At 39.5% G+C, this 15,878-nt stretch overlaps 1 protein-coding gene across 4 annotated transcripts in view; it reads left to right on the forward strand.

Moving 5' to 3' along the window:
- The window catches only part of ITPR2 (inositol 1,4,5-trisphosphate receptor type 2), a 417,029-nt gene that overhangs the window by 87,102 nt on the left and 314,049 nt on the right, over positions 1 to 15,878 (forward strand). For all 4 annotated transcript variants that reach the window (XM_023744345.1, XM_023744344.1, XM_023744346.1 and 1 more), the window contains 5 exons: positions 873 to 971; positions 1,277 to 1,360; positions 1,642 to 1,788; positions 6,639 to 6,734; positions 15,777 to 15,821. In XM_023744345.1, coding sequence (XP_023600113.1) covers positions 873 to 971; positions 1,277 to 1,360; positions 1,642 to 1,788; positions 6,639 to 6,734; positions 15,777 to 15,821 — 471 coding nt within the window. The remainder of the gene's footprint in view (positions 1 to 872; positions 972 to 1,276; positions 1,361 to 1,641; positions 1,789 to 6,638; positions 6,735 to 15,776; positions 15,822 to 15,878) is intronic.

Consider the following 15,878-nt stretch of genomic DNA (forward strand, 5'->3'; position numbering starts at 1 on the left):
ACTTCAGTAATAAGTCTTTAATGGAACTTAACCACAAAAGCAACTTCCCTATCTATAAAATTAAACTGTTCATTATTATCATTAAAAATGCATAACTTCATTTCCCCACATTTGGAGTTATAAATAAAAGTACTTGAAGATAAAGCAGGTAATGATAGCATAAATGAAAAAAAATTAACCTAGACTTACTTCTGTAGAGCATTTTTCCCATAACCAATTTTAATTTTAATTTAAAATTGAACACCAGGATTAAGGAGCACTACTAGTTTGATAAGTTTAAGATAAAATTGAAGGAGATGCCTAAAGCCCCAAACAGTAAACATAGTTCTACAAGGTCATTCCTAATGCTGCATTTCCTGAATCCAGATGACATTAGAATGTTTAATAAATTTCTGAGATGATAGGTAGGGTCACATTTAACAGGGCTGTTTTTGATTCCAGAGATAATACAAATGTATATCATTACCTACTTCTGCTTGAAGTAGTTCTACTATTTAGGCGGATTGGTTTTGGGGGCAGTTGTATTCACTGTCTCTATCTGCTGTGCTCACAGTGTTAAGACCTCATGGGGAGGAATAATGACCTGTTATCGATGTTAAGAAAGCTCTCACTTAAAGGGGAGACTGATAAGTAAAGGATCTACAGTATCTTTATGAATTCAGGCTGATGGGCACTATGGGACATGATTATCTGATCATTTATCAGAAGAATTTTACCTGAAAGAGAAAAAGAATTGAACTGAAGTTTGTATGGAGGATAAACAGGCCAGGTGTTAAGTCAACAAGGAGGACTTTCATGGAGTTATTTTTAGCTTCCAATATAGACCAAAGATCCAGGCAGTGTCTGAATGGCGACTTCTTTCTGATTCTTAGATTGTTGTTGGCGATAAAGTTGTTCTGATGCCCGTGAACGCAGGACAGCCACTGCATGCGAGTAACATCGAGCTTCTCGATAACCCAGGGTGCAAAGAGGTACGTTTGGGAGGAAAATAAGTAAATTCGTTGATTTTCTCATGAGAGAGAACAAAAGGCATATAGTTTCTTTCATTGTTTTCATAAACTTAAGTCTAGTGGCACTGATGAATACTCCTAAGGTTCAAATAGATAATGATTAGTTATTGTATTGCTATTTTCAGATGGTCCTTTGGAGACATTTGTGTGGAAGTACCTACGTCATTGTCCAAAGTTGTCTTTTTTCACCTTTTGCTAGTTGAAGAAATAATTTCTGTTATAACATGGAACTGTAGTGGTATAACTGGACATTTCTTCATTAATAGGTGAATGCTGTTAATTGCAACACCAGCTGGAAAATCACTTTATTCATGAAATATAGTTCTTACCGAGAGGATGTGCTGAAAGGTGTAAGTATGTGCTGCACAGAACATTTTACTGAACTTCCAGATGCAAATCACGTGCATCCCCTGGTGTTCATCGTGTAGCGTGTGACTATAAAGCTATCAACCTAGAATGTGGCTGTATGCTCACAGAAAGTGTTTCATTAGTTTCCTCTCCTGTATTTTGAAATGTAGAAATAATTGTTAAACACTAAGTAGATTATCAAAATCAGAAAGGTACACTTGCTCCTCATGTCTTATGGTCAGCCTTTTCTTGGAAATACAGTTTCCTTGACTTGTTTTTCTAGGGTGATGTCGTTAGATTGTTTCATGCAGAACAAGAGAAATTTCTGACCTGTGATGAATATGAGAAAAAACAGCACATTTTTCTTCGTACAACCTTACGTCAATCAGCCACTTCTGCTACTAGTTCTAAAGCACTCTGGGAAATAGAGGTGAGTGAAATATTATTTGACTTTTAATAAATATTTACATCAACACAACAAGATTCAGTAGGCCGATTGTTTTATCGTTATAGGCTTCATTTATGATAGACCAATGAAACATTACTTTTTGTGCACTGACTTGCACCTCTTTATTCTGTGACCAATTTGATACATTACTATTTCCTTTACCTGTCTTCTCTGGGGCCTCTCCCTCTCTCCCTCTCTCCCTCTTGTTTAATATGGGCGTATATGTGATTTTGCTTTTAAAAAATCCATTGTGAAATGTGTGTTGTCAACATTGATGAGACTGAAGGCTATGTGTCTCAACTGTCACCGGAGTTAAGATGGGGTAGGATGACTCACTTTAAGTGAACCTCAGACCTACCGTCACTGCAAAGAACAGTTAGTTCTTCGGGAATGCCATTTTTTTCTAGTGGGATGAGGAGAGCCATAGCTAGGAATTCATTCAACCTTTGAAAAGTATTTTTTAAATGTCCTAATATGGTAGAGTAATTAGGAAAATGTAAGATATGGATTTTTCTTTACAGAACCTTTCGATACAGTGGAGGAGATAAGATATGCATAATTGCTTATAAACAAGCCAACATCTGAAAAATTCCATCTTGACTTAATGCATATCCAGGCTTATACAGTGGATCTCAACCACCTTAAACCCATTACTCCCCCTTTACAGCATATATTCTCTGATACTTCCTTTAATATCCTAAAATGAAACTCGTAGGTAATATTATCTATATAATCTCATGATTAAAAATTAATAAAATGCCCCAAATTCTAATATGAAGGAGAAATAAAAGGAAAATACTTTATAATAAAATAATATGTACTTCAACATGCAAATACCTACTCTAGAAGATAGTATACGTATACCTAGCTTTGAAGGACACATGAGAGAAGTGGTAAACGCAGAGGATAAGACAGCATTCTATATGAGCACAGGAAAATGAAAGAGCAGAGGTGCATAATTAAACTCTTTAGTGCTTAACAGAAGAGACTTAATTGTACATGATTAAAAAAGAGGGAAATAACCATAATTGAAACAGGGACAATAAGGCAAATTACAGACTACTGAAACAGAGAAATGAAGTAGTATGATGTTTATGCAAATGAGCTGAGCCTTAATTATAAGTGTAACATCAAAATAATTCTCTAAGTTATGACATGGTTTGTAATAGAAGTGAAATAGCACAAAGAACATATTTTCTACCTTGAAATCCACCTCTTGTTGAGGCATCCTTTCAGTCTGTGGCACTCAGGAGAGACCATATCCCTCAGTGGGAGATAAGGAATTGAGAAGGTGTTGGGGGAAAGAGCCATCACCCTGACAACTTCTCTCATCCTGGTAAGACCGAAAGATAAGTTACCTGAAAAGAAATTAATAATTAAAATATGTATTTTCACACCATAAATTTCTTATCAGTTTGTGTGCTCTGATAATTAAAAAAATAAACAGATAGCAATAATGTGAGATATTATTTTAAAACTTTATTAATGAAAGACAGTGATGAAAAGGCCACATAGTGACTTCCCTCTCCAGTGAGTTCCCCGCATTTCATGTGCCTCTGCCTATTTGATGTTTGGCTCTAAATTTGTTGAAAGGAGTTTTGAATCTTTTCAATATATTTGCTATTAGTTTTATAGCTTTGGCTGTAACTGTACCACTGCACTGAAACCCATTTCAACAAAATGCATTAGTTGGAAATATTATAACCCGCTGAGCAGTCAGAAGGGAGAGAGCGAATAAATTATTCAATAATGTTGAGATGTCTTGAATTCATTTAAGCTTCTCTCTTCATAGTGTATTTCTCTTAAATTATTGGACTTCTCATATAACTTGATGTAAATGCTTTTTAGTATGATTATGTATCAAAGTATTACCAATTTATATTTGTGGCGGGTTTCTTTCTGTAGGAGATTTGAAGGAGGTAGGCTGGGGCACATGTCTCTGTTGTGTGGTGTATCAGTCAGGAAGCCTGAGCATCAGGTGTTTCATGAAAAGAGGTATTTCATATAGGAAATTAGGTTTCAGTGTTATTGGAAGGACTGGATGGGGAAAACGGGTTGGGAGCAGTAGTCTTATATGAGGATCTGGCAGTGCAGTAACCCAGTACTGCCCCTCCTCCGAGCCTGGACAGGCTTCTCCTCCTGTGCTTTGGGAGTCCTCACCCACTCACCCAGTGGGCCTGTACCCCAGCCTTTAGGAGCCTGCACCCCACTCTGTGGGAGCCTGCACCCCACCCTGTAGGAGCCTGCACCCCACCCTATAGGAGCCTGCACCCCACCCTGTAGGAGCCTGCACCCCACCCTATAGGAGCCTGTACCCCACCCTGTAGGAGCCTGCACCCCACCCTGTAGGAGCCTGCATCCCACCCTGTAGGAGCCTGCACCCCACCCTGTAGGAGCCTGCATCCTACCCTGTAGGAGCCTGCACCCCACCCTGTAGGAGCCTGCATCCTACCCTGTAGGAGCCTGCACCCCACCCTGTAGGAGCCTGCACCCCACCCTGTAGGAGCCTGCATCCTACCCTGTAGGAGCCTGTACCCCACCCTGTAGGAGCCTGTACCCCTGCCTGTAGGAGCCTGCACCCCACCCTCTAGGAGCCTGCACCCCTGCCTGTAGGAGACTGTACCCCACCCTGTAGGAGCCTGTACCCCACCTTGTAGGAGCCTGTACCCCACCCTGTAGGAGCCTGCACCCCTGCCTGTAGGAGCCTGCAGCCCTGCCTGTAGGAGCCTGCACCCCTGCCTGTAGGAGCCTGCACCCCACCCTGTAGGAGCCTGCACCCCTGCCTGTAGGAGCCTGCACCCCACCCTGTAGGAGCCTGCACCCCACCCTGTAGGAGCCTGCACCCCTGCCTGTAGGAGCCTGCACCAGGCAGCTGCCACCACCTTTCCTGGAGCCAAAAGAGGATCCTCTCTGTACTTTGCTCTGCTTTCCATTCTGATCAAATGTCTCCAGCACCGCCCCCCCCACCTCCCGCCAGGCTTCCAGCCCCTGTAATACAGGGAAGCATGGGAGGGTGAAGGGGGGATGGCCCTGTGTGCACACAGAATAGCTAACATGTGTGAATTGCAGGATGTATAATGTCTTGTCCACTGCCCATTAATGCCAAAAGCATTTCTCCCAAGTCACTGAGACAAATGAAAACATCTCCCTTTCTGTATCTCCAAATTGTTCCCTAGGGAGCTGTACTACCATTGCTAGACCTACTATAGGCTAGTTCTTAGTCTGGGATCAATGGTGATCTTCAAGTTATTTGTTAACCTCTAACATGTGCATACAAAATGTGTGTGTGTACATAAGAAAACCAATAGATTGATCAGATTCTCAAAGGTATCTATGGCTCCCCCAAGGGAGCAAGAATTCAGACATTGACAAGGTCTCAGATGCTGGTGTGATTAGCAAAGGATTTGTGGAAGAAGTTTGATTTGAAAACTGAGCCTTGTACGATTGGCTGGTTTCCGGCCATAGGAGGAATGATTTTAAAGACTTCATCCACTTGGAAGTATTTTCATAATTATTATCTCATTTGAGCTATTGGAGTAGGAGAAGACATAGAAGATGGAGTCTAGAAAAAGGCATAATATATATATATTATATATATATATTATATATATGTATATTATATAATATACATATATATAATATATATAATTAATATATATTAATTATATATATAATATATATTATATATAATATATATTATATATATAATATATATGTATATTATATAATATACATATATATATAATATATATATATACACACACACACACACACACACACATACACACACACACACATACAGAACTTGAGGCTGGGCAGGAGTTCAAGAGTGGTCAGTATTAATAAAAAGAAGCTAACCTGTTGAGGGAGAAGGATGAAAAGTACTCCTAGCACTCTGGAATGTCTTATGATATTTATCTCCAAAACAATCCTATGAATTAAACCCACTTTATATATGAAGAAACAGGCTTGAAGATGTTAAATTATTCACTGTAATCATACCATAGTAACTGGCTGGGCCGGGACTCAAACACAGTCATCTTCAGGCTGTACAGCCTGAGTCTTGCTACTGCACCAAACCGGTCATTACCACCTGTTTCAGATCTTCTGCTTTTATTCTCAGTGAGCATAGTGGCTCAGCATTTGGGGCAAGGCCAGTTCCAAGGACAGGCATCAAAGGACATGGTGCTCGCCATAAGCACACATGGAAAGGGCCAAGAGTTAAGTTAGTCCAGACCTCCAGGCCTGGGCATTTGTGGTTCTCTCTGCCTGGAATGAGCTCTTCCGATCTCTCTGCATGACTGTCTTGTTCTTATCCTCTGGGTTTCGGCTCACACATCACCTCCTCATGCTGTGTGTCTTGTCATAGGCGGATGTCCATGCTGATTGTCATATCTAAAGTAGCCTCCCCTGGTTCCTCAAATCTTACTCATTGAAAGCTCTAGTCTTGTTCATTGCTGTGTCCCTATTGTCTAGAAGACCACCTGGCACCTCGCAGGTTTTTCATACTGTTTGTTGAATGAATGCTTAAATACCAAATGGGGGGGACCCTACCATATTTCCAGTTTGGCCTGGGAACATGTCTTTGGAGTGAAGCTGTATTTGCAGACATAAAGCATAGTATCATGCGTGTACAGTGAGTTCACTGTTATGTCCTTTGCTCATTTATGGGGACTTTTATTTTTCTGCCCTGTTGTCCTCTTACGAAAACACATTTTAGATTTGAGGAGTTAGCGTCAACAGGCGGGCACCCTGGGTAAACTGTTGGCATTTGCTTGCCAGGCCCATGAATATGTTTTAGCCATTATTGTCCCTGCTCTTTTTGTCTGTAGGTGGTTCATCACGACCCATGCCGTGGGGGTGCGGGACAGTGGAACAGCTTGTTCAGATTTAAACATCTTGCAACTGGGAACTACTTGGCGGCAGAGGTAAGACTGATGGATGTCGTGCTATGGAATCTCTGGTTCTGAAATAGAGAAATAGGCAGTTAGGTTTTCTAAAGTACATTATATTTGCAGGAGCAAGTCCAAATTAGGACATTATCCACGTTTCATTACTGCCTATCGTGTTCTGGGTTGACGGATCCATTTTTCTTCAAATGTGAATATTAACTGAAGCCTTAAAATAATCTTTGTCTTAAAATTAAACAACATAGAATCAGAGGCATGGATACATGGAACAGACTGACATATGTCAGAGGGAAGGGGGCGGGGGGAACTGGATGAAAGAAGGTGAAGAGATTAGGCAAAGAACATACATGCATAACCCATGGACGAAAGTAACAGTGTGGTGATGGCCAGAGGGAGGGGGAATGGGGCCTGGGGCTGGCATGAGGTGAGTAAAGGGGGAACAATGGAGGACATCTGTAATAGTGTCAGCAATAAAAATATTAAACAGCAGCAGAACCCTGGGGGTTGGTTTACTGGAAGGTCAAGTGGAATGGGGTATCTGATTTGCATATTCATGTGATTGGTCCTAAAATTTCCCATGGAGCTTCACTCTTTCAGAATGTCTGCATTGGAGAGGTGATGAGCTCATTGTTGTATAGCCTGGATAGTTTCAGGTTCATCTCCAGTGGCCACTGTTTCACTGTTGGGTGGCTTTCATTGTTGATACCACTGGAGAGGAAAGGGTTTTCTTCCTCAGACATAGAATTGTCCGAGAACTGTCAATAAATATGGTAAAAACATGTAAGCTCTTTTCTTTCTCTGCTAAAAGCATGTTGACAATCAGATAGGTATGAAGGGTGGATAGAAGTAAAAGCATAGATGTTTTAGAAATGATTTGATTAAAATTTGGTTATCTAACTTGAAAATAATTTTGAAAATACTGTGTTTTTTTTAGATGTATGAAAAGATCCTTTTATTCTATTTTCCTCAACTCTCTTTCTGTTTTTCAACTTTGTTTCTTCTGGGATTTATAACCAGAATTTGGTCTTGGAGTTTTTGGTATTACTTATCTAACTTTGGGGTTTGGATGTGAGGGAGGTTAAGGAAGTGGGGATGGAGAACTGATGAGAAAAAGGTGTGGGAAACAGGACGTTTCCATAAACATGCTGATCCTCTGTCTAAACTGGCACCCACCCCCATGGCCCTCTCCATCCTGTTAATCTGTGCTTACTACCATCTGATTTATTGTGCATTTTATATTATATATACCTATACATACCTATTTCTCTATCAGAATGTATGTTCTATTAAGGCAGGGAATTTTCTTAACATCACCACTGTTTCCCCTGCACCTAGGACAGTGCCTAGAAGTTATTTGATGAATATATTTGGAATGAATGAAGAAGTGTAAAGAAGTTATTCAGCCTTCTATAATGGGAAGGAGAATATAGGGATTTGTATCTGAGAAGCATTTGGAATCACATTTGGGCAAATTAATCTCTCTAAGCTTCACTATCCTCTGGTGAAAGGGGGATAATCACAATATTTATATAATAAGATTACTAAGAGAATTGAATGAGGTAAAGTGTTTGGCACAGTGAGTGTGTGGCTCAAGGTAAGCGGCATGATTCATTTTATTCTGTGATAAATAAGGATTCTTCTTATTTTATAAATAACTGACTCATTATTTATGAATCCCTTCAGCTGAATGAAACATAGTTTTGCAATTTATGGGCTCCTTATACCAGAGATGTTTTGAAGTTTTTTGAAAAGTAACTGTTTGAAGCAAAATTAAGTAGTCGGGTAGAAAATTTTCATCTAGAATAAGAATTATAAAAGTCTACTAGATGTCTCATAAACTACGATTAAAATTACTTTGGCTTTTATGTTTGTGGTTCTTTTTCTTAATTCACTTTCCAATCAATGGCTGTTTTAGCTACGGATGTTGTCTACAAAAATGATATAATTACACATTGTTAGTTTTCCTCATTAATTTCTGTAATTAAAACTTGTTTCATTTGATACAATCAAATGATTGGATTGTTAAGAATAAAATTGTTTATTAACTTTAATGAAGATCCATGACCTTAATACATAAGTGAACTCATTAAACACTGAAAAGTAGAAAGCAGCTCATACCTGTACAAGAACTTGAAAGATCATCTTTTCATTGTATTTCTAGAGAACACGACTTTAAATGTCAGATGTTATTTTGTTCATTAAAGAGTCTGATGTGTTTGTAGGATCTCTTCTGTCATCTTTAATACTTTAGATAACATCTTTTTTATGGCAAAATGAGAGAAGGATAATTAAGCATTAATACATATCTGAAAATTGAAAGCTAGGAATCTATTTTCTACTGATTTTAACTAGTATAACAGATTGGGTGATTCTGTGTAGTATTGTAGTATCAAAAAAAAAAAGTCTTAGTTTCACAATACTGACATCCATTAGTTGGGGTTTTATACTTCACATGTCGGCTCTGTCCAGACAAGTCCTACCTCAGATGCTTGTGCTGCTGGTGGGAAAGTGTCCAGGGGTGTGGCAAAGTCACAGCGATTGTAGTCACTGTCGCTTGATAAAACACTGATTTTCAACAATAGGTGGAAACTAGCCTGTGACAGTTGAAAAACAATGATTATCCTTTTGCGTTTTAAAGATGCCCAGATCTTTAATTGCAAAGCATTGTTCATGTCATTGAGGTGGGGTGGGGAGTTCCCAACATTTTGAGTTGAAACATCCTAGAAGCATTTGTTTTATTATAAGAGAGAAAAAGCTCCATGGCTTTTATTTTTCAGTTTTATTTTAATATCTAGATACTACTTAAAAAACAAGACACATGTTGCGATGCTGAAAATGCTGGAGTTGTGAGTAATTGTTTTGGAATTTATAAAACAGCAAACGTCATCTTTAAGATTTCATACCTGCTTTACTATGATGTTTCTCAGATGCTTGATAACTGCACAGCACGGTAGAGAATACTGCAGGTAGAGCAGGAAACAGAGGACTCAGTCCTTGCCCTTTCTGAACCTTCTCGTTTAGAAAGCAGCACATAATAGATGACACAGGATTATCAGCAGGCAAGGTCGTGGAGGGCTGATTATGTGTGTGTGCAGGTAGAGTCAGGTTCGTGTGAGATTAACTAGAGAAGGCTCTTGCTTGGGGTGAACTTTTCCATGGTTTTCAAAGAAAGCAATTGACCCAGGTTGGCAGAGAAATAAAAGGAAAATCCTTGTTGACATTGCCAAGGAGACAGATAGAGATGTGGAATGTCTAAATCCTGTGTAGACAATGTAAAAAGAGAGGGCAGCTGAAAGAAAGGGGTTCCAACCAGAATTACTGAGTGACAAACCCTTTGTAGGTTTTGAAAGGAAGTGCTTGAATGGGATCTAATTAGTAATAGGAGTGAAGTTTGAAGTTGATCCTGGTAGCTACCCTGGGGGTTGGGATTGGACAGCTATTTGTAAACATTTGGTAGATACCAGTGATGTCATTAGAAAAATCTAATTTTCACCCTTGAGAGCTCTCAGTACCATGAGATAAATGTATTGTAGCAAATTGGATCGTGGCAGGCTTATGAGAAAGCACTAAAGTGCAACACACCTTTGATAAAGGTGCCAGGGAGGTACAGGGAAGAGTGAGGAGGCCAGAGGAGGGCCTGCCCCATGGAAGAGGAAGGCAGGTGCAAAAGAGAGAGAGTGCTTAGGCAGTGGGGACAGCTTTTCCACAGGGAAGGAGGCCTGGGGTATTGTACAAACTAGCTGCATAGAAGTGGTACATATATCACCCATAGGGTGTGGTGGTAGAAGGTTGGAGGAGAGGGGTGGGGCCAGATGTAGGGCAGCTGCCTTTTTCAGGCCACACATACTAAGCAAAGGAGAATGGTTTTATCTTTAAAGAACTGTGTTTCAAATAAATCTGTATCTAAAGAGGAATTAGGAATGTATCCCAAGAAACCTGAAACACCAATCACAAAGAATGTATGTACCCCTATGTTCATAGCAGCACAATTTACAATAGCTAAGATCTGGAAACTGCCCAAGTACTCATCAGTAGATGAGTGGATAAAAAAGCTGTGGTACATTTACAACATGGAATACTATGCAGCTGTAAAAAAAATAATTTCTTAACCTTTGAGACAGCATGGAAGGACCTGGAGAGTATCGTGCTAAGTGAAAAAGCCAGTCAGAGAAAGACAAGTATCACATGATCTCACTCACATGTGAAATCTAAGTAACAAAATAAACTGATGAATAAAGTGGATCCAGAGACATGGAAGCATGGAACAGAGTGTGTAATCTCGGAGGGAAGGCAGGGGAGGGTGGGTGGGTGAGAGGTAATTAACCAAAGACTTTGTATGCTTATATGCATAAGCCATGGATGCAGACAGTGGGGTGGTGAGGGCCTGGGGCAGGGGGTAATGGTGGGCTGGAGGGTAGATGGGGGAAAAAAGGGGACATATGTAATACTTTCAACAATAAAGATTTTTAAAAAAGGGGAAGAAAGAGAAAACAGAAGGATCTCTTACCCTTGAGACAGCATGGAGGGACCTGGAGAGTATTATGCTAAGCAAATAAGCTAGTCAGAAGATGAGCCCTGTCTTCTTGAATTTTTATGGAGGCTTCATTATATAGTTACTAGAGGCCTGGTGCACGAAAATATGTGCACTCAGGGGGGGTCCCTCAGCCGGGCCTGCACCCTCTTGCAGTCTGGGAGCCCTCAGAAGATGTCCAACTGACGGCTACCCCCCTGGGGAGTGGGCCTAAGCTGCAGTCTGGCCTCCCTCTGTGGGAGGTGACTGGCGGGCTGATCAGGGTATAGTGCTGGCCCCCATTGCCCCACTGCTGGTCACCGCCCCTCCACCCTATTGCCATCCCCTCCCTCTGCCCGCTGGCACATACCTTGGCTGGCCTGGCATCACTTGCTCGCTGGCCCCACCCCCTGCCAACCAGTCGTTCCACCATTCGGTCCATTTGCATGTTACGCTTTTATTATATAGGATGATTGATTAAATCATTGGCCATTGGTGAACAAGTTACCATCCTGCCTTGTTAAGTCCCAACCCTGCAATCATAGCCTCCATCCTTAGGTTACCTAGGGGCATTCCAAAATCATTTTTTAATGTTACAAAAGACACCTTTATCTCTCTCACAACCTAGGAAATTCCAAGGGTTTTAGAAGCTCTGTGCTAGGAAAGGAGCTGAAGACCAAATATATATATTTTTTATTTTATTTCACAATATCATAGATACTAAAGTAAGTCGGGGTTTAGAAATGGACCCTTATTCAATTTAGAGATTCCAACAGTATTGCTTTATAGAATTCAAGATTCGTTTTGGAGAAATACACAATGCTATAAAGCCGTGGACAAAATGTGGAATAAAGTATTTAATTATGAATGAGATAATATATTTGTGACTTCACCAGGTACTGCATTATGGTTCAGTTCTTTCCCTATGATATCAGTTTCTGTGGGCCATTCATGTCATTAGGTGACATGAGGGGAAGGAAGACAGACAAACAGCACAATTGTCAGGTGTCAGCACACTCATTGCCAGTTTTCCATAGATCTTTTACTCTTGTCACCTATTGGTACAGGAGAGTTAACAGCTATATCTCTGGGGGAGAAAGTAATTTTATTATATTTTGAATATGATAAGGGAGCCTCAGTAAATAGTGGGAAGAATTATAAATCAGGCATCACAATTTCTGATCTGCTGCTTTCTACCTTTTCTTTCTTTGAATATTACTAAAGCAGGGTAGATTTGAGTAGTGCAAAATAATTTTACCGGTTAAAGATTTTATATTTTCTTTTTAACTTATTTGTTTGTAGGTAGGCAAAACTTCCACCAGATGGCAGTAAATACTTATTTCCTAAATATGCAATGGCCTTTGGATTTAATTAATTAGTTAAAACAGTATTCAAGATCCTGTACATTGGCATAGGATCTTACCAATATTAGGGCTGTAGTTTTAAATATCCCCAAGTTTACCTGGAGAGCAGGGTTTGTATGTATGTATATGGGTATGTATATATACATAAAGACAATAGAACATACATACCTGATCCTATATACACAAATATTTATATAGCAGATATTATATATTATATATCAAGTAAAAATTATATATCAAAATATAAATTGTGCCTGGCACATATAAGCATTTAGTAAATGTTATTCTTCTCTTCTTTGTTTAGACTTATTAATCAGAATAATAGATTGGCTCTGAAAGACCAGTAATTAGAAAGAGGAATATACATATATGAACATTTAAAAATACACACATGATAACTTAATGACTTTACTGTCATGTATAAGAGTAATAGAATAAATAACATTTTATTATTAAAAATGTTATAAATAACATTTTCCTTTTGAACTTACATGCTTTCGGTCTGTTTCTAGCTATTGTGTTAGATGGAAGTTGCAGTTGTCTTTCATTTGATTGTGGTATGACCATGACTTTCACTGCCTAGGTGTTTCTATACTCTCTCTCTGCCACTTTTCTATACTGATGTGACATTCTCTACGTGACTTTTTTTCTAGTCCTCTTTGGCCATTTAAATGAGAACTCCCTTCAGAGGTTAGCAGTGGGTGTTTGTTCTGTGTATTCTCTTGATGTCACTCACTCTCATGGCTTTAGTGGTCCATTAATTTGATCTCAGATGTCCCACTGCCATTGAAACTAAGATTGAATTATATCCCTGCAAGTGGTGAATTTTCTTAGATCAGGGTTACAAACTTGAGAGTCATGATGAACATATTTTTCTTTCTCAGTTTACACTTCTAGGTTCTACTGACTGTCTCTGTAAAATCTTCTGTGTCTGTGTTCTCCTTCCCATGTCAGCACTGATATTTTTGTTGGCTCTCTACCACCTCTTACTTCAGCCTTGGCTACTTTGACTCTTTCATCCTCTGTCTCCATGGCCAGTTGAGGATGTTTAATGTCTTGTTTCTGCAAATGTCTTCCCAAGGATATTCAGAATTGTTCTGAAGGTGCAAACCTGTTAGCCTGTGGCTTCCAGTCCCCACTGGTCTGTGCTGGTCTTCCTTCCCACCTTGGGCCACACCACTCCTCCTTAGGAGGCAGGAAGGGAGTCACGCTGTTGGGACTAAAAGGTGTAGCCTTGGGACCTTCAGACCAGTGCTTCCAAATCACCCTGCCACTCACCAGCAGTGAGACTTTGCACAAGTACTTCCCTTGATGTGTCCTGGGGCCTCCTCTGTAAAGTGGGGTTAAGAATCATTTCTAATAGGATAATTATAAGGAGGAAGGAGTAACCTTTAAAAGCATAAAAAAGTATTGCTTAAGTGACATTTATGGGTCTTCTCTGAGCAAATCTCATCTTCTCACCTACATGGCACTCCCTCCCTTGCACTGCCTGTTTGCTTCACTCCTTCTTTCCTTCTTTGCCAGTTACAGTTCTGCCCATCCTTCAAGGCTTTTCTCAAATGCTACCTTCTCCATGAATGTAGTCTGTTTTTTTTTTTAAGTTGATTTTAAAGAGAGGAAGGAAGAGAGAGAAAGGAGAGAGAGAGAGAGAGAGAGAGAGAGAGAGAGAGAGAGAGAGAGAGAGAAAGAGAAGAGGAGATGTGAAAGAGACAGATAGATTGGTTGTCTCCCACATTCGCCCTGACAGGGACCTGTGATTGAACCTGCAATCCAGGTATGTGCTCTTGACTGGGAATCCAACTGAGACCCTTTGATGCACAGGCTGATGCTCTAACCATTGAACAACCGACCAGGCATGCATTTATTCTTGAATAAATTTTCCAACCACAGGTTCCTCCTTCTTCTGACCTATATTATTTATAAATTATTCATTCCCTGTCTTATATCTCTTGCCACATTCTATTTTGTATTTAGGCTAACTGTATTTATGTCTTATTTCTCCTCCCTAGATTGTATGGTCTTATGGTCAGGGACCATATTCTCTTTGTTTTTCCTAAAATACCATATGCCACTGTACTTTACCCATCATAGATGCTCTATTAATATTTATTGGATAAATGATTGGATAGCATATTAGGTCTTTCTCTCCAATGCCAGATTTATAATTTATTGTTAACATAAGGGAATATTTTCTTTAAAGTAGTAAAATATTCAGGAATCTCCATATGACCATGTCTTTTATCTTCTTTTCTAGAAATACATTTTTTTCAATTTATCCTTAGTTTACTTATGTTAATAATTACTGCTCGTATTATATTCAGAGAAGGAAAGCAACAGTACAATTACAACATACATTGAAGCATATATTTATTTGGCCTTTAGTTAATATTGGTGAATTTACATAGCCAGAGATTTATTTGGGTGGCTTCTCTTTTTCCTCCTTCTCCTCCTCAACCTTCTCTTCATCCTCACTATTATTATCACTTTAATAAATTCACCGAAGCAGCAACCCTTTATTAATTATTAAAAGAACACATTGCAGCCTGAGAGACAACACATGTGCAGAATTCATCCTTCTTATTGGAATGACACTAAACTCCACAGTGCAAGCCCACAGACATACGCTGTTGTTTGTTTCAGAAGTCCTCATGCATTGTTAGCCCACATGTCTGATATATATCTGATATATTTCTCCCCTTTTGCTCAATTTTCTTTTCTTGTGTGTATAGCGTGTGGAGCATGATCTTGACTCATTGTTAAAACTTTCCTTTGCTGTATTTTTAAAAACTGGTGTCTGAGTTATTAGTCAGTGGTAGAATTTGTGGTGTGTAAAATGAACTCTCTTGAATGCTTCCTCAGAGGAGGTGGGATTGTCATCTCTCACCAGTTCAAAGATGTCAGCTCTTCCTATGTAAATAAAGTCCATACGCCTGGCAGTTTAGCTCCTGTCTCCTTCTGCTAAAGTTTGAAGGTGAGGTTTTAAATTGTAATATTTGCTAATGGTTTCTTATAAGTACCGCGCGCTAACCGATTGCGCCACTGGAGCTCCGGCTAGTGGTTTCTTTCTTAGCTTCTTTTCATATTATACTTAGTTAAGGGTACAATAGTGAACTGAATTAAAGATCATTGATCTTGTTAATGTGCTTTTAATAGCAGTTAAAACTAGTTTTTTTGTTTGTTTTTTAGCTTAATCCTGATTATCGAGATGCCCAAAATGAAGGAAAAAATGTGGTGAGTAGAGTTGTTTCCCCCCCCCCTCAAACAAATCCAAGATATATTGTTTATATT

Source organism: Myotis lucifugus, unplaced genomic scaffold (genome assembly GCF_000147115.1).
Source record: "Myotis lucifugus unplaced genomic scaffold, Myoluc2.0 scaffold_451, whole genome shotgun sequence".
NCBI lineage: Eukaryota > Metazoa > Chordata > Mammalia > Chiroptera > Vespertilionidae > Myotis > Myotis lucifugus.